Source organism: Siphateles boraxobius, unplaced genomic scaffold (genome assembly GCF_051911475.1).
Source record: "Siphateles boraxobius isolate OS27281-9 unplaced genomic scaffold, OSU_SipBor_1 86, whole genome shotgun sequence".
NCBI classification, from domain to species: Eukaryota; Metazoa; Chordata; class Actinopteri; order Cypriniformes; family Leuciscidae; genus Siphateles; species Siphateles boraxobius.
The window spans coordinates 8,305,489-8,328,098 of record NW_027509215.1 but is presented as its reverse complement, the minus strand read 5'-3'; the positions used below and the strand labels follow the sequence as shown (position 1 = coordinate 8,328,098).

At 37.1% G+C, this 22,610-nt stretch overlaps 2 protein-coding genes across 2 annotated transcripts in view; both read left to right on the top strand.

Annotated features, from left to right (window-relative positions):
* Nucleotides 1-881: 881 nt before the first annotated feature.
* rnf126 (ring finger protein 126) lies at nucleotides 882-14,896 on the top strand. Its single transcript, XM_077222451.1, has 9 exons — nucleotides 882-1,021; nucleotides 6,253-6,311; nucleotides 6,604-6,661; nucleotides 7,574-7,809; nucleotides 8,281-8,349; nucleotides 8,445-8,514; nucleotides 8,709-8,802; nucleotides 11,485-11,600; nucleotides 13,330-14,896. The coding sequence occupies exons 1-9, from the start codon at nucleotides 947-949 to the stop codon at nucleotides 13,480-13,482; spliced, it is 930 nt and encodes a 309-aa protein (XP_077078566.1). The 5' UTR covers nucleotides 882-946; the 3' UTR covers nucleotides 13,483-14,896.
* A 1,800-nt stretch (nucleotides 14,897-16,696) lies between these two features.
* Nucleotides 16,697-22,610, top strand: part of LOC143731300 (potassium/sodium hyperpolarization-activated cyclic nucleotide-gated channel 2) — a 66,101-nt gene continuing 60,187 nt past the window's right edge. The window contains exons 1-2 of the mRNA XM_077222117.1: nucleotides 16,697-16,946; nucleotides 18,803-19,792. Of these exons, the coding sequence (XP_077078232.1) occupies nucleotides 18,837-19,792 (956 nt within the window). The 5' untranslated portion in view covers nucleotides 16,697-16,946; nucleotides 18,803-18,836. The remainder of the gene's footprint in view (nucleotides 16,947-18,802; nucleotides 19,793-22,610) is intronic.

Genomic DNA, 22,610 nt, shown 5'->3' with positions numbered 1-22,610 from the left:
TGTTTTTTAATTTCATAGATGATCGAATTGAGACCTTATACTTAATTGCCTTTGACATCTCATCGTGAAATATTTGTTCTCTCTCAAAAAAAATGTACAGTCTGAACTGCAATAATACATATATAGGCTAAACATTATGTAAATATATATTAACATATATAGAAATAGTTTTAACTGCTTTCTTATTATGCGAATATAAAATAGTCTTGATATATATTTGAATTTCTTTTATAGAAACAAAAACAAGAAGGAGATCACATATTTGCATTTGCTCATGTTGTGTTTCAGTGTAGAATTACGTAATTCTTAATGATTGTAAACGCTTTGTCACCATCTGCAGGGTTGTAATGGCATTACACAGATCTAAAACATTCATAAAATTCCTAATATTATTATAATAATATGAATTATTAGTTATTATAACTTTATTATCTCGGTATGATTAGATATTAATTAGTACAATATACTAGAACAATTGGTTGCTGAAGAATCGTTTTATAATGGGTGAAAATAATGATGGACTCCCTCTTTGTACACTAGGTGTCACTTTCAGCGTACAGTATTGTATGTTGTGCAATAAGAATTTGTTTTTACCATTAAAATGCTGTTAAATAAATAAATATTGTAATGATGTTCATGTCTAGAATAAGTGTAAAAAAAAAATTCATAAAAATGTATATTTAAAATACATTATCTGAAAAAAACTGAAGTGGCCTGTCCTATGGAAATTTTACTTTGCAGGTAAATTGATATTATTTCAAGATTTTTTCCTTTTGTCCTGATTCTAAGACCTTTTTTTTGCATCGCGTCAAGCAAAGGCTTGCTCTGTGTGTGTTTTTCCAAACGCGTTCCGTCGTCCGTACGCGTTCACACAGCATTGGTTCTTGCTCCGTCCGGGCTTCCATACTTCGCCTCGTTCTCGCTCTCAGTCGGTCGTGCAGCGAAGATGGCGGAAGCTCCCCCGCGGCCCTGCCGGTTCTTCTGTCACCGGTGTTCAGAAGAGATCAGCCCTCAGCTCCCGGTAAGACTCAGCGGAATCAACGAGCCTGTCCCGAAGGTTTTGACTCGGTGTGGATGGATGTAACGGATCGAACGCCACCTTTAAAAAGCGTTTTTCCGTGCTAGCTGTGCTAACGGCTAACTGGTTGCCAATAGCAACAATCAGGATTAAAATGTGGATTGAATTAAATTAACCGTTACACTTTATTTGAGACATGAGAGTTTAATCAGACGAACTCTTTTCAGTTGTAACCGGGCTCTCCGGGCTTTTCTGTGTGTGTACCCCGTCCTGTCAAACCAGAAGCAGACTGGGTGTTGTGACATGATGAGCTCGTTACTTTTACTAACGAGTCTTAGAAAATCAGGATATTGACGTGATGATCTTCGCTTGTCAGTCACTCTGGCTTGTGTTTCATATGTGATATATCTGTAGTTCATGTAGTTTACTTGTTGAAAACAGAGAACTTGTTACGAGAGCTGCTGTTTTTCCAAAACCCAGGTTTGGTGTCTGATCTGTGGTGTCATGAACTAACGTTATTTATAAAGTCTTTTCTGCTCACCAAGGCTGCATTTATTTAAAAAAAAAAAACAGTAATATTGTGAAATATTATTACAGTTTAAAATAATGGTTTTCTATGTGAATATAGTGTAAAATGTTATTTTTTTCCTTTGATCAAAGCTGAATTTTCAGCATCAATACTCCAGTCTTCAGTGTCACATGATCCTTCAGAAATCCTAACATGATGATTTATTATCATTGTTGGAAACATTTGTGCTGCTTAATATTTTTTATAACCTATGATACTTTTGTCCAGGATTTATTGATGATTAATAAGTTAAAAAGAAAACAGTTAACCCTATTTAAAATAGATTTTTTTTGTTACAATATACACTAGCGTTTACTTTTATTGACAATAAATCACCAGCATATTAGAATGATTTCTGAAGTGTCATGTGACACTGAAGACTGGATGAATGATGCTGAAAATTCAGCTTTGCGTAGCTGGAATAAATTACATTTGACTATATATTCACATGGAAAACAGTTATTTGAAATAGTAATAATATTTCACAACTATTACTGTTTTTGCTGTAATCTTGAAAAATAAATAAATGCAGGTTCTTTGAGCATTCCAGACTTCTTTCAAAAACATTAAACATAGTAATGTTTCCAAACTAAATGATGCCTACTTTAGGTGGCTTTAACGGAAAACTGGTGGTTATGAGAGACCAACTAATTGGATTTTATTAACTAGGCATAGGCCTAATAATTTTATGAAGAGACTGTTGATTCTCGTGTTTTTTATCTGTAATTGGTGGAAAGAGATGGCGGGTTGTTGTGTGATCAGCTGGTTAGTTGTGTTTTAAATACTTATTTTCGATGAACGGTTTAGGCTATGTCTAATGGTTGAAGTCGTTCAGTTGACTCAGAATTCTGATTGTTTGTTTTGAGATCTGCTGGTTAGTTTTGTCAACTATTCATAGTCACATAAAATATTTCGAGACTGATGATAACTAATGTGTAGAAGATCAAAATGTAGATGGCTTGTTTTTGTGTGTTAGGTTTCTAATCTTTGATTATAGTTAGCTGTATCGTGAGATCTATTGGTTTGTGCCTGCTAATAATCTTGGGTTGAACTTTTTGATTTTAGATTGGTGAGATTTTGATGGCACGTGTGATTCAGTTGGCTGATACTGAAGGCTTGTTGATATGATTTCACTGGGTTAGTTTTACTAACTAATAACAATATGTGTTCGGTTTGTTGACTGTAACCGTAAACTGGTTGTAATGAGATCAGCTGAGTAATTAAGTAATATATGAGTGGATTTAACACACAGTAGCCTATGTGCTGATGAATGTAACTTTCTGCTGACACTCTTAATAAATTACACTAAAACAGTTGTAGAATGAGGATGTGATCTTTAAAAATGAATGAGCCAGGACGCATCAGGATTTAACCGGTCTGTTTCATACATAGAGCTGTCAGGAAATATGAGGCCGGAGATCTTTCCAAAAGGATCTTCACGTGTTGCTCCTTGTATGAGGTTTCAGGGCAGAGAATGGATGGTGTCACAAAGCTCTTTTGCTTGTCTCTTCATCATTCTGTGCCATTATTATCCTCCTGTTATTGTGCAGAGCCTCTAGAAAGAGCCCAAATAGTCACTGAGCTGCAGGTCACGAGGTCATCATACAATCCGCAGGGCTTTTCCGTATTGAGGGAATTCTGAAAAATTCATTTATGGTAATTTGTGAGAAAATGCAGCTCAGAGTACTATACATTTATTAGTACAGGAATCATATCATCAGGTAGAGGTGGGCGATCTTCATATCACGGTTTTATAACAAACAATCACGATCGTCCTAATTTTGAGATGTACTATTGAGAATATCCAGACTGAAACAAGCTCATGATCTTGCACAATTTAAAACAGATTATTGAATTAAATAATCAGTTGTCAAAATAGTAATTTAAGCCAGTAAAAACTTTAAAACACTGCATTAGTCTTCACTGTGTGAATTAAATATACATTGATTCTTATTAAAACTACTACAGTTATTCAGTCAGGAGCAGTGAGTGATTTTGTCTTTGTCTTTTGTTTAGCATTATTGACACAGACAGCAGCTTTAAGACCGAATGCACGGATCTAATAATTACATGCATCCGATTTCTTTCCCAACTGTTTATTCACTTAATACATAATTGACTGTCTTTATGTAAATACTCACCAAGATGGACATTTTGACATATTTGTATGTATATTTGACCGTGTTTCGCAGCGCACACAGAAAGCGTGTGAGGATCAGTCTCTTTCACGGTTTAAGGCACTTACAATAAAGCATGTCCTGCAGTAGACTGTATTTTACGACAGTCACGTTACTGTCATGATTTGACTGATTTGGATGTTAGTTTATAGGCTAGGGCTAGAGTTAATTTTTTTTTTTTTTTTTTTTTTTTTTTCTCAAAATGTCCCGCTTTGAGTGGAATCATAAACACCTCTGATTGGCCATTGTGCTCACGCGCTCATCAAATATGTCTGTGATTGGCTACAATGATCAACGCTTCAAAAACATGTTGTAAATATACATCAATGACGCTCTTCACCTGACCGGTCCGCTGATAGACGCCCCTGCTTGTGCTTTCAAACGCTCCCGCTTTCATAACACTTTCAAACACTTCTGTGTGCTCTCACACGTTCCAGTGCGTTGATCATTGTAGCCAATCACAGACATATTTGATCAGTGCGTGAACACAATGGCCAATCAGAGGTGTTTATGATTCCGCTCAATAGCGTCATATTTTAAAAATTTCAGTACTGATTGGTACCGAAGTCGGTACTTTTTGACAACTCTAGTTTAGGCTTTTAGACAGGGGTGAAAGCACACGCTTTAAAGGAAAGGAATGCATGCGACTCAATGATCGTTTTATCTTTATTATCACATTTTAATAATCATTAGAAGCCAAAGTTGAAACTATAATTTGATTCATCGCACAACCCTACTGCTGTTGAATTGTTTTTCAAATGCGTCACCACACACGAAAGACACATGATATAATTTGGCCAATCAGTACAGCCATCTAGTTATTAGTAAAGTCAAGTCACCTTCATTTATATAGCACTTTTAATAATATGGACTGTTTCAAAGCAGCTTTAAAGTGATAATAGGAATTTAAAGTGACAGAGATTGTTTTGGCTTTACAGCAGCTCTAGAATAAAGTTATTGTCCAGCTAAAGTTAGTTTTGATCGATTCACTTCCGTCACAACGGTCATTAGTTATTAACTTCGGGGCCGCTAATACGACACGCAGGTCCTTCATCAGATCTGGATACGGCCTGGATCCGGCGGACTGCGGTAAACCTCGGGATAAACAAAGAGACTAACATTAGCGTATACGCCATCCTTCTTATGATGTACAAAGTACATCAGGACATCAAGTATTACTGTATTTTAACATTATCAGAAGACATATAAGATCACAATCTCTACGATTCGCTTGTAAAGTAGATAGTGGACGTCTTCAAGATCGATCAAGATATAAGATCGCCAGAAAAATACTTTGTATGCAAACACGTAAAGGAGCTGAGGATGTGTAGAAGTTTATGAATGACAGCTGTTACAGCCGTCATGGTCATGGATAGGTTCCAGATGCCACATTAGTCCAGTTACAGTGCTACAATGTCACATCAGTCAAGCTGTTCTTTTAATGTTTATATCCCCATATAAACCAGTCAAGAAAATAAATCTGGACTAGCCTATATAGTTGCCTGTGTTGTGTAAAAAAAAAAAAAAACGTACACCTGTCGGTCGTCATAGAACACTAAATGAAAAGCTAGATTTTCTTTGTTTAATAATTCTTCATTATTTAATTGCGTAATGCTCTACATGAATATACATTATTATTGTTTTATGAAAGTTATGGCTTTGATGCAATACCTAACTAAAATACCTCGATACCAATACTGAACCAGCAAAAATGAAAGTTATTTCTGCCCTCAACTGCTTCATCAAACTCATGTTAAAAAAGTTCGCTTGTCACCAAAAAAAAGAAAATCATACTTGTGTCTCTTAATACAGTAGGCTACATCTATTTAAGGGCAAGGGCATCTTTTTAGGCTAATTGTGTTCTCAATCACATTCATTAACCTGTCGTTTAAGAGGGGCGATATGACAAAAATATTATTTCACTAGCCTATATGAGTAATTTTATTTCACCATAGCAAGATCTCAATATAGTTCTTTTGCTGTTCATCTTCTACTAATATAAAACTAGAAAGGACCGTTTTTAACAGCAGGGTATTGCGATACATTTGTAGTGCAATGCTAATTGATCTTTTAATAAGACTCTTAATGACTTGACTTGTAAAGTATACAAAAATTTCTCAGAAAGTTGCTGTGATGCTTGGAAATAATAAACAGCTCACAGACAGGTTAAATTATCATTTTGTAGTGTTATTTTCGTGTTGTTATTTTGTATATCTAGATCATATATGTAGTTTTTTATCTTAATTTTAGTTTAGTTTTGCTTTAGTAATTTTGTGTGCTGTCTTTTTTACCTTTAATAATTTTTTTACTTTCAGTTTTAGCTTATTCATTAATTGTTTTGATTGTTTATTGTTTTTTGTTTGTTTGGTGTTTATCATCATATTGCTTCTCTTGATATTTTCTAAAAGCATAATAATCTGCTTTAGGCCTTATGTTTGAGTGATTTTCCCCTGGCGGTGTGTAATAACAGCCTCTACTCTGTGTTGCAGGATTACATCTGTCCGCGGTGTGAGTCTGGCTTCATCGAGGAGTTACCTGGAGAAGGAAGGTGAAGTATTTAGAACTGAAACTCAGCGTATACTTGCCTCACAGATACTGAAACATTTACATTATATTTTCAGGAAAAAAATATTTTCTAATATTCACACAGCGTGTCGGAGTCTTTTGGAGTCTGTTAAAGCTTGTTTTCGCTGGTTGATGTTATAATGGTTTTCGCTGGTTTTATAATGTCTGAAGTGACGTGTTGTAATCTGACGTTGTTCTGTATCTGTCAGTGCAGTGTGAATTGGCCTTAATTCATTATTTTAACTCATTTTTCTTTTTCTTTTTCTTTTTTCCAGTGCAGAGAATGGTTCCACGTCTACAGCCTCTAATGATCAGAATCGCCCCTCATTTGAGGTGAGCTGTCAGACTCTTCTGTCTTTAACAGCTGCATCATTATTGTGCTGTACAGCAGGTCTTTCTCTCACCCATGCTTTTGGCCGATGACTACATGTTGACTGCTGTGTGCAAACTGGTTTGATGAACCTGAATGCAAACTTTGACAACATGCATTAATACATGCTCTTATCCAGATTAGATTATCATAGTTATCTGTTAACTATGATGGTCAAAATTTGAAAATATGTTGCAAGCATAAATTGTTAAAGGGGCATTCGGCAACTCTAGCTATTTCTTTGCTGATTTTCACTTTTGTTGTCGCATGTTTTCCCAACGAGCTCCCCCTACAGCTGTGAGGCGTAAATTTCACAACAATGTCGCAAAAAAAACTGACTTGCGGCCCCTCCTCCCTCTTTCTACCAATGCTCATGTGCATTTGTTATTATCGGAGCCGGCCAACTTTATCGTGTGGAGCTATGTCTACCGAGGTGGGTAATTCATCATACACATTGAGGGCGGCGTGTGTGTTTATGTCGAATTGCCGTAAAGCAGTTTGTGTTTCTCGCTCGTTCTCTCTTCTCACGAAACTTCCTATTTCCAACTTACCGGGACGTTAATCCTCATGTTGCAAGGTTTTCCACCTGGGATCGTTGGGGGAGCGGGGAAAGTCACCATTCTAACCAGAACAGGTTATTTAACCATCCATAATGATTTCTACACGGTTTTATTAAGTTGAAATAGTTGCCGAATGCCCCTTTAAATGGTGTAGAATATTCTCCCAGACCTCCAGTATTGCATTGAAAGCCACGGGAGCTACATTAAGAAAACCGTGTGTGTGTGTGTGTGTGTGTGTGTGTTTGTGTTTGTGAAGCACATCATCCTCCAGTGATATTAAACCGGTTGTTTAAAGCGTTCCCATTCACCCGTCAGAATGTGGACCAGCACTTGTTTACGTTCCCGCATGGATATGGGCAGTTTGCTCTTGGGATCTTCGATGAGGGCTTCGACTTCAGGGCAGGTTTGCCCGGGGAAGATAACCGTGACGCAGAGAACCGCAGAGAACGGGAGATGGCCTCACGACAACGGTACATGTCGAGACAGCCACGGGGACGCCACGTTCCACGGAGACAAGGGGTGCGGCATGAGGGTGTACCCACTTTAGAAGGGTGAGAATTCAGCAGATCCACTGTTACACAGATTTATTCAGCCGGGTTTGCTTTTTGATTTTGAATGATTTTGAAATGGGAATGTATGGAAGATCTGTTTAGGATTCCCACTATAATGGAAAAGAATCAATTTTAAGGAGTTTAAAAATGTTGATTTCCAGGCCTGGGAAAAAAAAAAAGTAAATATAACTTTTAATGTATATAATTAGTAAATATAATTTTGCTCAGCTTTTTGTGAGCATAATTTCCTATTTATTGTTTTTAAAATTGCTTTTTTAAACCTCACCTAGTAATCAAGTAGAAAATTGATGGGAATGAATTGTTCGTAATTTGTTGGGAGCTCAATCTATTTCATATCATATTGTTACTGAGGTAATGATATATTACGGTCTAGTAGACTAATAACAAAAATCTGATTGTCAGCAGGCGTGAAATAAAATGTTTTTGTCACATTTTTTAATGTTTTCACAGAATCATTCAACAATTAGTTAACGGAATTATCGCTCCGACAGCGATGCCAAACATGGCGATGGGACCATGGTGAGTCACTGATGACATTTTCTCTTTTTTTACATCATTTCGTTGTGTATGACAATCTACATCTGATCACTGCACTGTAAACTGCTGTCTTACAGGGGAATGCTGCATTCTAACCCAATGGACTATGCATGGGGTGCCAATGGATTAGATGCCATCATAACACAGGTATTATCCCACATGTACACCATATAGTGGATGAGTAATATGTATAAGTCAAGTGGTGGATTATGGTAAAATCGCTGTAACCCACAACCTCTTTTTTCTTTATTTTACAACCACAATGAGTATGAAACACTATCAGTGCATTATAAAACAGTATGATCACATACTACATATTTGTCCCTGTTGTCGTTCTGTAGTTATTAAATCAGTTTGAAAATACGGGTCCTCCTCCGGCAGACAAAGAGAAGATTAAGAGTCTTCCTACAGTCCAGATAAACCAAGAGCACGTGGGTAAGAGGAACACAGACGCCTGATACATGAGCACATCATACCCCGTAACATTAGTTGATCTCTGTTGTCATTAGCTGCAGTGCTTCAGACTGGGTGGATTTCAAGACTTGTATGTTTTGTATGCTGACAGTGAGCTGTGCTTTAGCATTCTAGCAGAAACTAGTAGATTTCCCACATGGTCAAACCCTCTCTGAAGCATTGCATCTCTAAATTCATCCAGCATCGTCACTATAGCTGTCAAGACACAGTGTTCCCGAAATTTATGCATCTGGAGATCTTCATGTTTTTGTGAGCGTTATCACAGTTTTGTGCAATAAGATATATATTAAAATATTATAATAGATATTGTACTTATTGCCATGTAGCAGATTGTTTCTGCAATAAACCTTTATAAATATACCGATGCCGCAGCTTTGGCTATTTGCGATACAGATATTAATCTGATTTTTTTTTAATTCTATTTTATTCTTGAACTAATACTAGGCCTAAAAAAATATATTGAAGCACTTTGCTCAATTAGCAACCTAAAAACATCTCACTCAAAAGGAGAACAAATACTTCTCCAGTATATAGTCCACAACAACAGTTGATTATGAAAGACTGCCACCCTTTATTCAAAAAAATAAACAAAATAAATACAGGCTGGCAGGCTACTTCAGTAGGCTACTTAAAGCTACCAACAGGTTTAAAGTTAATCATTTAAAATTAAAAAGCTTTAAAATTACCCATTGATCCATGTACTTTTGCGACCATTTGTTTTTCCTTTTTAACCCGTAAAACGAAAAATTAACGGTTGTTGTATTTTTGAAACGCAAAGTTGAACACCAACATTTAAATTTGAACTGTATGCACACCAAAAGCTGCGCAAAAAAAATATTATTGACGTAAGTTATATAAATAAGTTATTTTCTGTATGAGCAGAAATGACAGAGTATTTTAAGTTGTTTCCACTGTTGAAAGGAAAACGGAAGTGTTCGCGCCCGCGAATGCAGTGCGCGCCATGCAGTGCGCGCTCCACACTCTGCACAAACCCTTGCTTGGGTATGCGTCAAAATCCTGTGTAGCATACCGTTTACAGCTTACGGTTTATAAACTGAGGAGACAGATTGCAAAACCGTGTTTATAGTACACCGAAGGTAGTGGGATGGAGTGTGTGTTGTGAGTTTAGGGGGCATGTCAGCCAGACGTGTGTGTGTGCGTGAGTGAGTGAGACAGACCACTGCCTGCTGAACAGAGGGTCGCCAAAAGAAGGATCTGAAGTGCCGGTGTTTCAGCTACAAAAACCTGCCGAACTGATCCGAAACCAGCCCAATTTTTATCCACCCGCCCAAACCCATTTTTTGCCAGCAAAATAGATTGCAAAACCGCCCAATATGCGCCGCTTAATTGGATGTCGCAGCAAGGGAAATGCTATATTCAAGCATTGTTGGATAGGTATCAGATCATATTTTTTTTTCCCCTCCGATCTAGCGTTCTGGGCCAGTACCGGCACGATACCGATGCTGTGGATCGGATCGGGACATCCCTAAAAATTATAAACGCAACACTTTTGTTGTTTCCCCCATTTTTCATGAGCTGAACTCAAAGATCTAAGACTTTTTCTATGTACACAAAAGCCCTATTTCTCTCAAATATTGTTCACAAATCTTTCTAAATCTGTGTTAGTGAGCACTTCTCCTTTGCCGAGATAATCCATCCACCTCACAGGTGTGACGTATCAAGATGCTGATTAGACTGCATGATTATTGCACAGGTGTGCCTTAGGCTGGCCACAATACAAATAATCAGCATCTTGATATGCCACACTTGTAAGGTGGATGGATTATCTCGACTCACTAACACAGATTTAGATAGGTTTGTGAACAATATTTGAGAGAAATAGGGCTTTTGTGTATATAGAAGCATGAAGAATGGTGAAGTGTTGCGTTTATAGTTTTGTTCAGTGTGTGTTTATATATATATATATATTGTCAGTAAAATATTTTATTTATAAAGTAGTTAATACAGTGTATTAAAAGTGACATTTAAAATATTTTTTTTGTATTTAAAAGACATTAAAATAAATATCAGTTATTTTAAATTTACGTTATAAAAGATTTCTATTTTGAAAAAATGCTGTTCTTTTGAACTTTCTATTCATCAAAGAATCCTAAAAAAAAGTATCACGGTATCCACACAAATATGAAGCAGCACAACTGTTTTCAAACATTGATGATAACCAAAAATGTTTCTTGAGCAGCAAATCAGCATCTTAGAATGATCATGAACATGTGACACATAACACCAGTTAGAAAACAGTTATTTTAAATTGCAATAATATTTCACAATAAAGGTTTTTACTGTATGTTTTAATCAAATAAATGCAGTCTTGGTGAGCATAACCTTTTAGAAACATTTAAAAAATCTTACCAACCCCAAACTTTGGACGTTGTTGGTAGTGCATTTAAAACAAATAGCACCTAAATAATAAGATAATAAATAATGCGGTTGATTAGTTCTCTAGTCATTCAGACAAGCCACAGACTAATCGATTTGAAAATATATAGTGTTTTCACTTCTCTAATTTCAGCCCGTTTAGACTCACCATCAACATTGTGAGTTATAGTGGATTGTGATGTTGACACTTCCTGTATCTGACGTTTGTTTCTGTATCTGACGTTTGAGTGTGTTTCTGTGTTTCAGGTACTGGTCTAGAGTGCCCTGTTTGTAAAGAAGACTACAGCGCCGGAGAGAACGTTAGACAACTTCCCTGCAATCATCTCTTTCATAACGACTGTATAGTTCCCTGGCTCGAGCAGGTGACGTTTCTCTTTATTGCACTTATTCATCTGCACTCAACATGTTTACAACTTTTGACCTCATTTATTTGTTCGTTAATTAGAGATTTAGATAAAATCTGTTTCAATTTGTTGCTTGCGACATTAATTTCATTAGGTTCTGTACAGGAAGGCAGGAGTTTGTAAATTGATTTAATACTAATGGTGGAGAACTGGCACCGTTGAACTTTGTAACTTTTTAAAATTAATATGCATGTTGCAATTAAAAAGTACTTCTGCTCGTCAAACTCAGACATTTCAACTTTATTTATTAAAACTTTATAACTAGAACATTAACAGGATGTAAATAACACACTGAAGTGAGGCATTGCTTTGCTCTGCTCTGGATTGTCCATTAGCGTACATAAAAGTGACAACCTGATGTTCAAATTTCTTTTTGATAATTTTTGTAATTTTTTAAAAATGTTTACATTAGCCCCTTTCACACATACAGTCTTTAATGGTAAATTACGGGTTTGAGATCATGTGTGAACTGGACCTTTTCAAAAATACCTGTAAATCATTTCTGGCAGTTTACCAGTAAGGGAAGTTGTAACATTACTGGTATAATTCTGTGTGTGTGTGAACAAAGAATGAAGATTACCGGTATGAGCACGTACGAGTTCAGAATGCGCTGACGTAAGAAGTCTGCTTTGGGCCAATCATAAAGTTATGGATAACTCTGCACCGCTTACAGTAAGCTCGGCTGTATTTTAATAGTTTTCTATGTAAATATACACTAGATGGACATCTTTGACTGTTGTGGCACCGCGCTCGAGACCCAGCCTTTCTTTTCCATTCCTAAGCTCTGCAGTTGTACAACTCTTATGCACGTCTTGTGTTTTTAAGAGCAAAAACGCTTTCTGTTTGATCATCCCCTTATGCTCGTCAAAAATGTTGTCAAATTGAACAGATAATGAAACTGAAGCACTTCTCCTCATGCGGGCGAATTGAAGACATTAAAGATAATTACCTATGACTGACATCACAGAATTTACCGGTATTTTAGTGCTGATGTGTGAATGGTCTTGGTAAAAAGCCAGAACGCCATTGCTTGTGTGAACGGCATGTTTGTGTATTTACCAGTAGAGTCATTCTGGTCATTTTCCGGTAATTTACTGTGATTGCTGTGTGAAAGGGGCTATTGAAAAAAAACAGCTACATTCACTATAAGTCATAAAATCTCCATTTCTGATGTTTATTAATGTTTTTGCTGATGTCCCCCCCATACAAATCACTTCCTGGAGGATGATATCAGTAATGAACTTACTTCTGATTGTTTTTAAACCTTTGCAAAAGACTTAACAATTATTAGAAAAAAATTAAACACAGCAACATGAAAAATGGCAACGTCAAGTAGAGTAATTGCACATTTAACGAACATGAATTCCATTTTTAGTTTAATAATGTATCCAACATATAAAGAAATCTACTGTACCGGTCAATCATTTTTTTTTAAATAATGTTTTTAAAGTATTTTCTGCTCAGCAAGGCTGCATTTCTTTGAGCAAAAATACAGTAATAATGTGAAATATGATTACAATTTAAAATAACTGTTTTCCATTTAACTATATTTTAAAATGTGATCAAAGCTGAATTTTCAGCATCATTACTCCAGTCTTCAGTGTCACATGATCCTTCAGAAATCATTCTAATATGCTGATTTGCAGTCGTGTTGAATTGCATGCGTCTCTCTCTCTCTGTTTCCCAGCATGACACATGTCCGGTGTGCAGGAAGAGTTTGAGCGGGCAGAACACAGCCACGGATCCGCCCGGCCTATCAGGGATGAATTTCTCCCCCTCTTCCTCCTCCTCTTCCTCCTCCAGCTCTCCAAGCAATGAGAACTCCTCCAATAACTCGTAAGACCTCAGCCCACATCCTGAACACATCAACACATCATCATCATCATCTTCATCATCTCAGCCCCAGCAACACTCGCTGGACCCGGGGGGCCGGAGCTGATGAACCTGCTCATCCTGGCTGGAGAGCACACGCCAAACCCCGACGAGAAAAACACACTCTCATATTGCTTCAGACAGCCTTTTCGTTCCTTTTTTTTAAACCGGTAAACTTGGGAGCGATGATTCGTCAAGGTTTGGGCGCACACAGCGAGTGGACGGCGGCACCTGTCTGCGTGACGTGCTTTTAATCAGCAGAACGCATGAGAAAAATGCTGAGAAAAAGAGAGAGGACGAACTGCACGATGACGGCGGCAGATCTGATGACACACGAAGTTGAACTGGGTTTTTTAGAAGCAGACTTTGTGTCTCTCGGGAGGGACGCGTTAAAATAGAACCTTTTGTTTTTTTATCATTTGATTTTTGTTTTACGGATAAAAGTGGCTGATATGTGAACGTGCCTATGGGTGAATCTCACAATACCAGTCAAGGTTACATTTCTCCCGAAAATCAGAAGAAAAGAAATAAGAGATTGTTTCCTACTAAAGCTCAAGCCTATTTTAGAATCTTTTTTTTTGTGTGTGAAATTATTTTCATAACAATTAAGCATAGTGCAAAACCATTTCTGTTATGCCAAAAATCTGATTGTCATTACTGTAGTGCCAAAAAAGATCATGGTATTTGTTGCATATCCTTTCATTTATGATAATAAATCGGTTTATTATTTTTATTCTAATCACTATTGTGATAAGTAAAACATCTGAATGCACTATAGTAATGGGAATTTAGGGTAAATATATGCTTAATTCTCATGAAAATAAACAAAATGAAGTCATTTTAAGAATAAATTTTGTGGTTAAATAAAACCTGGACATGTTTTTGTGATTCATCCATATAGTCATGAAAAATAAAAATAGAAGTGCGTCATCATTGTGAAAAGCCTAAGCCAACCGATCCCAGATCATCTGGCAGAGGAAAACACTGAGTGCCGGTTTCCTCTCCTAGTATTTATTTGCACAGTATTTCTTGTTTTGCGGAGATTATTAGACCCCTGAACAAAGTGTGATTTTTTTTTTTTTGGGCAACATTTGATATGATTTTCTACATTTAGCATCAACCTTAAAGCTCATGAGGAAAAATCGATTTTCTCTTTTTCACCCTGCATTTTTCGGGCCTCTTTCCAGACGGCACACGGCCTGATAACATGATGAAATCTCTCTCTTTCTCTCACTTTTTAAAAACAATATTTTTATCTCTCCTCTCATTCAGTTGTCTTCTCTCAGTCTGCCACACATATTCAGTGACTCTTTTTTTTAAAACTTATTTAAAGTTAAATGATTTGTTTTTGTAAATGATAATAAAGGAGAAGAACAAACGAACGAATGACTGAATGTATCACTGCTGATGATGAAACATGTCATAAAAGCTGTCATTGGTCTCTCCACGGATCACAAACACAAACTAACTCACGAGTTTCTGTTGTTTATTAGCTTTTCTCTTCTCCTCTGAACAGCAACACTGTCCTGCATGAGCTTGAGTCCTGGATGAAGGGATTGAGTAAAAGGATGGAGGGATAAATTGGATTAAAAAAATCTTTTAGTTTTGATGTCCATTTTACACCCTCTCTGGGATCCTTAAGCAGGATTTATCTGTCTTCTATCCATCGATCTTTCTATCATTTTATCTGTCTGTCTATCATCTATCTCTATCTGATGTTCTTTCTATCGCTCTATCTGTCATTCTATCTAGTCTCTGCCGTTCTTTCTATCACTCCATCTGTCTGTCTTTCTATTGTTTTAGTCATTCTATCTATCTTTCTATCTGTCGCTCTATCAGTCTGTCTCTATCTATATATCTGTCGTTCTATCTTTCTATATGTATCTATATCTGTTGTTCTATCTATATCGTTCCATCTATCTGTCGTTCTATCTATCTGTATCTATATATCTGTCGTTCTATCTATCTATATCTGTCGTTCTATCTGTCTTTCTATCTATCGTTCCATCAATCTGTCTATATATCTTTCGTTCCATCAATCTGTCTCTATATATCTGTCGTGCTATATATCTAAATGTATCTATCGTTCCATCTATCTGTCATTCTATCTATCTGTCGTTCTATCTATCGTTCCATCTATCTGTCGTTCTATCAATCTGTCTCTATGTCGTTCTATCTATCTGTATCTATCTATATCTGTTGTTCTATCTGTCCGTCAGTCTGTCTATCTACCATTCTGTCTATCTATCCATCAAACTAACGAATGTTTTAAACTCAAAGGTTTCAGGTTTGCTTCTGTTTGTAAGTTTTTTGCTGCTGCATCCTTCAAACACAACCAAGTTTTGAATCTTCACAGGATCATAAATTACATTTCAACATTTTCGTTTCAGCACAGGATTTGATGGACTATCACTAGTAATCTTGCTGTAATTTATTTTAAACTCTTTTTCGCTTCTAAACAGCGCTGAGCTTTAATCACAGATGAAACAAAATCCTGATTGTGCATTGTAGTCAAATTATGTCCAGGCTTAAAGTATACACTAAACATATTTAGTATTATTTATATACTATTATAGTATTTATTAATGTTTTCAATTAGCTTTTTTTTAATGTGCTTTTATTTTTCTCAGCCTAAATATTTCCTTTAGAATTTAATTTATTTCTTATTTGAGTTTTAATAATTTTAGTACTTTAGTATTGAGCTAGTTGCCATGGCATCATTTCTAGTTTTAAGTTTCAAGATTATTTGTTCATCTAATATATATATATATATTATATATATATATATATATCCGGACTGTGAAAGAAGATTTGAAAGTCAAGAAAGAACTGATATATATATATATATATATATATCAGTTCTTTCTTGACTTTCAAATCTTCTTTCACAGTCCGTTGTGTCATAGATATCCCACAGTCATGAAAAACCCAGAAATATCAGTGAAACCGGCTCGGAAAAATCCCAGTGAATGTGTTTTTCTTGTAATGCTCATGCTAATTGGGTGGACATTGAATTTTATTGAATGCAATGTCTATAAAATGATTTTGAAAAAATAACTGGAGATCATTGGTGATCTCCTGAGTTCCAGGATCAATCCACAGATCTTCTCCTTTCTTGGAACTTTGCCTTTTATGCAAATGAAGCCGAAAGCATCATCCTTAAATGTGTCATACCAGGAAGTGAGTGCCGGCATTCTGTTCTGCAGAGAGAAAGAGAGGTTAATGCGGAGCTGCTCAGGTTAACCAGCAGACTGTGTGTTCGGGAGCATGGCGACCTCACTGACCTCCAGAGGTCAAGCTCTCCATCACTGAAGGGACGCGTCCCACGCTGAGCCAAGACAACCTTTCAATGTCATTGCTCCAGGCTCTGTTCTCAAGGTACGCTTCAGTCTCTGCATTGACTGGCTTCGGTTCCACGTCAGGGATAACAAGGTAATCTATAGTCTGCAGGACTTCTGTGAGCCTCATTAATGTCTATAGCTCAGCATCAATGATGCTCGAGGAGGAAGATGACTTGCTTTCTGATCGTGGAAGTGCTTAAGAACAGATGCAGTTCTCACAAATGAGCTTTCTCTTGTGTGTGTGTGATGTAAATGTTATGAATATGTCTACTATGAAAGCAGAGAGCATACAGATCTGGGATTTTTTCCCCCTAATTTAACCCAAAAATTACTATTTTTAACTCATGTTTGAAGTATTTCAGCATTTCTAGATCACTAAACCTACCAATTTTCTTTTGCTTCTGTTATTGTGTTATTAAAACATTATATGCAAACCTTGTTAAGTAATATACAGTTACCATAATGATATATACATAATCATCATTGTAGGAAGCGCATGAAGCTATGTATTTGCTTGTCACTTATTTTTCATTAATATGATCTAAAATATGTGATAATATTTATTAGATATTTTATTTTTATTTAGTGCTGATTTATCCATAAATCTAGATATATCCGCACTGAATTCTCTAATAGCTCATAACATTCTCAAATTATTATGCTTATAATATACAGTAATTTGTTACAAAAATGTGGAGTCAGTCTTTTTTTTTTTTTATCCCCACTGGGTTTCCATGCATTTTATTTGATTATTTTTAACACTTTGATGGCCATCATTGCTGCTAGAATCTACAGTATTATGTTTGATATTAAAATAATTTTGAACATTATTGCTGCATCATTAGTTGAAGAGTATCTCAGCACGAGGTCTTCTATGGGATCTCTCTGTATATATATCTCCCTGTCTCTAATTCTGAAGAGATTCAACATGTGTTTAAAGCTGAGTGACCCCAGTGGTCGTCAGTCTCCTACGAGCTGCTGTAGTTCAGTGTTTGTGCCGGTAGGTGGCGGCACACATCAGTCTGACTCTGATCGCACTGTTGCCTGTCATTGAGCGCATCCTCTACCGTTCTGACATCATAACGCCATGATGACGACATTGCATTTTTTAGACAAAAGTGCCAGACTGTTTATGCGACAATAGTATCTTTAAATATTCCAGCCATCTGTTTATGCATGCATTTATAGATTTCAGGATAAGCACAATAGACTTATGATTGATCACTTCATCAAGTCAGCAGGACTGTGAAGACGACAAATTAATAAAAACGAAACGTGCTCGTATGCATGAATAAAGAATGTGTCTCACACATTTATCAAGCTATTATGTTAAAACATCAGCAAACCATTAACATTTTTTTTCTCGAATTGTTTTCTTTATTGTTAGGAGGATGTGTTTCCATCGTCTGCCTCTTATATACTGCTATTTTGGTAATGCATTGTTTTCATTTTCTCGCAGTTTTTAAGTTCTTTATTTTAATGTTCCAAATTGTGTTTAAAGTGTGACTATATGCAAACCTTGTTTTTAAATAATGCGCATCAATGACATCATAATTTTAAGAAGTGCGTGAAGCCATGTATTTGTTTGTCACGTGTTTTATATTTATGTTATTATATGTCATGACCTTGAGCACAATGCCTGAATTAGTTGAATAACTTTCAACCCTGTAATTATAAGACATGCTATATCATTAGATATTATTTGACAATAAATTACGCAATGCAGCATTGTTTAACCTATCTGTTAGTGTGTTTAAAATCCTATATAACTTACTGAAATGAAAAATGCACTCAGACTCAGAGAGTGACCCAACAAACAGTTAATAAACTAAAAGCTGTTTCATTTTGTTGGCAAAGAAATCACGTAGGTCTCACTCTCTCTCTCTCTCTTTTTCTTTCTCTCTCTCTCTATCACCCTTCATCCCTGCTGATTGGTTTCCCGCAAAGATAATTACAGGCCAAATCTGATCCGGTAAATGACATGGACCGGAATGAGCTCTCGCCCGGTTCGGATGTTGCCATGACGAAGAAAGCGGCCCATAAAAACGCGCCGGCGTATAAGTGCGCCGGGAAAAGCACCGCTAAGAGTTGCCTGGAGTCCAACTCGGATGCCGCCTCCGGTTCGAACCCGAAACCCAATCACGTCGCCACGGTGGAGACGGAAGATGGGGAGGAGGAATCCAAGTTTCAGCATCCGCGACTGAGGAGAGCAGGCGGAGGAGGGAGCGCACAGCAGATTAAAGGGGGAGGAGGAAGAGGAGGAGGAGGAGGCGCGTCCAGGAGCTCCACTTCCACTGATGCACGCCCGGGTGATGCTGCTTCTGCTGCGGGTCGCCACGACACCGTTAAGGGCGGAGGAGGAGGAGGCAAAGCGTCTACCGTAGTGGCCACCGTGACGGTAGAGCCTTGTAATGCAGCCGAAGGCGACGGCAATCCCTCAGCACCGCTTTCCAGCATGAAATGCAACAAGAACGGGGAGTGCAGGCGGGACTCCGGCACCGGGAGCCTCCGGTCCATCATGTCCAAGACGGACGGGTTTAAGCGGACAGCGTGCAATTCAACGACCAGCGTTGACGGAACCAGCACGCAGGGCCAGGACGCCTCGAACAACCCCGGGTTCCCGGAGAAGAAGGATTCCAAAGTGTCCTTTTCCAACACTCCCAGCAGGAAAGCCTCGTCTTCGATCCACGGCGCACAGCAGCCCCGGAACTCGGTGACGTTCCTCAAATCCGAGGATGGAGGACAGGAGGACACCGAGACCCGGGACAGCCGGGACAGCCAGACGAGCTTCATGCATAGGCAGTTCAGTAGCATGTTGCAGCCCGGGGTCAATAAATTCTCCCTGCGCATGTACGGGAGCCAGAAGGCGGTGGAGAAGGAGCAGGAGCGCGTGAAATCGGCGGGAAACTGGATCATTCACCCCTACAGCGACTTCAGGTGAGAGAAACTTTGGACATGTTGAACAAAAGAGACTGAAACGGGGTCCAAGCATGGGATCCAAAAGGTGTAGACTGCTTTTCTTTCGCTTGCATTTGAGGATTTTGGAAATGTTTTATATCTCATGCATACGAGATATTGGTCATACTTAATAATGAGGTCTTGCCCTCACTGGTTAATGCATAACAATGCACAATCCAATTTTACAGCACTGATTTACCTTTGATAATGTTAGTTAATAAAACAAAATCATGTTCGTTTTAGTTCACAGTACCTTAAACTGATAATTGTTCATTGTTAGTTCATAATGTGATCACATGAAACCTTATTGCTACCAAGATCTTTAAGATCCTGCATAATTAGTGACATGATCTTCAGGTTTTGTTTATGTCAGCTTCAGTGCTGCTGTCATTAAAGCAACATATGCATTCTCAAATTAATATTAATGAATACATTTTCATCATAAATAGTGGTCTCAGACTGTTGAACCCCACTGTATTTCCCAAACCCCTCACACAAACGTGTTGAAAAGTATTTAAAGCTAAGCATGATTTGGCTGATTTATGACTCTTTCAAATACTTTATTTGTCCTCACTAGTCAGTCTTTAACATAATTGCTATGTGTCTGAAGACCCTTGCACAATCTGGCCCTCAAAAGCAGCCAAACCTGAAACCACGAGTATTATATTATTCTCTCATCAAATCGAGGTATGTTATTTATTCAGGCTATTCGTATGATTATAAAAACAAAAACAAAAAAGCAATAGCATTGTGATTTTAGACTAAGCATTTGTCGTCCAGTAGTTTTCATGCTGAGTTAGATTTTTTTTTAACCGGCTAGATCAAATTTGGTTGACGAGAAAACCATAACAATGTGACACCAAATACATTGAAGCACATAAGCAATTTTGTCTAGTCGATATGCTGCATTAGATTTTAACATATCCTTCTGAGATAATCTGATTGCCTCATGGTCACATAATGCAAATATGTTGAGTGTTACTGATATATTTTAAAATAGTGAAGCAATAAATACAATTTAGGCATGTGCCAAACTTTCAGTCTAGTGTTATTCTACATAGAGTTGGTCATGTTGTCATGTATCAGGAACTCATTTCAGCACCTCACTGAGTGGACAGCGCCACAGTCAATCTATGATTTGCATCTAATGAAAACCACTGGAAGACCTCACACAATGTTTGCATTGCTCTGGGTTCATGTATCAGGTTACGTTTCACATTTTATTCTGTCAGGCAACATGTATAAGTATTATTTATTGTATCTTTAAATGATTATGTGGGATGTAAATCATCAAAGGCCTCAGAATCTGAGCTGGAAATGAGTTGGTGCTTAAATTTGCGGTGTTGAGACATTGTTTGGGTCATGATGTCTTTAGATCACTGCTGTTAATGATGCAAATGTGCATGCATGCAATCTTTGCATGAGGTTGCATGCAAAAGCATGCACACATCCTTATCATTTTGCATCATCTGCGTAGAAAAACCTGAAACTGATGCATATTTTCTTCAGCACTCCCACTCCATTTAAATGTCATCTTGACACATCAAAGACCCTCGACAGTTCTTCGAGACGATCAACTGTGCAAACCTCGCATAAAGAGACAGCCATTGTTGCATCAGTCTCCAGTTATGAGTCAGCATGCACCTTAGCGCTCGGCTGTGACCTTGACTTGCACACGTGTGCAGCACCACGTGGAAACCGATCATATCCGCTCCATGCTTTATTTCAGACCCTCAGGAATTGACTCACACCCGTCACAGCAGTTTGAGACTCTCAAATATCAAGGGTCTTGTGAGGTTTGTGGCACTCTAGCCCTCTTTACAAGGTCAATATAAAGCTTTCTCGTATTATAATGCATTGCTTCATTGCAGTGCTAATGTTATAGATTTATAGTGTGCAAAACAAAACCTGTTTAATGTACCTTATGTGGGTGACATGCGTGCTAAAGCATTATAATCCTCACAACACAGTAATAATCATATTAATTATTTAATGAATATATAATACTCACATTAGAAATGTTTAATTTCATTAGACTTATTGGATTGAAAGCTATCAGAATATTTCTCTATGCATTTAAATGACAATCAGAATAAACAGGAAATTACCGACTCTTAATTCTCATGCATGTTTTTAAACAGAAGCACACATGATCTGCAAAATGTAGGTCATGAGAATCTCACAAATGCAGGCCGTGATGTTTCTTTAAATGTTTGTTAAAAAAAAACTCCTCCTCGCTCCAAATATTTTTTTCAGTAGCTTGACTTTCAAGCTTTCAGTAATGCTTTGCAATAAGGTTAACATTGGAATTTGTTAACATTGACCGCATTAGTTAATGTGAACTAACAATGAAAATACTTCTAAGGCATTTATTAATTTAGTTAATGTTCATTTCATCATTTACTAGTACGTTATTAAAATCTAAAGTTTAAAGTTAATTTTAACAAACATATTAATACCTACTATAACCCAGGTTACACTTTATTTTGATAGTAACTTTGCAAATACAGTACATGTCAACTAGCAGTTATTAGAGCATTAGTAGACAGGTAGGTTTGGATTAGATGTTCAGGTTGGTAGAATAATTTGGCATGTAGTTGCAAAGTTACTTATTGTTAGTAGAATGTCTATTGAGGAGCATCAAAATAAAGTGTCAGCAGCTATTAAGTTATTAATAGTCTAATGACTGCTAGTTGACATGTAGCTGCAAAGTTACTTATAGCTAGTAGAATGTCTAAAGTGTTACAAAATAGTGTTACCCAAATATATTGCTCATATTAATATTAGTTAATGCATT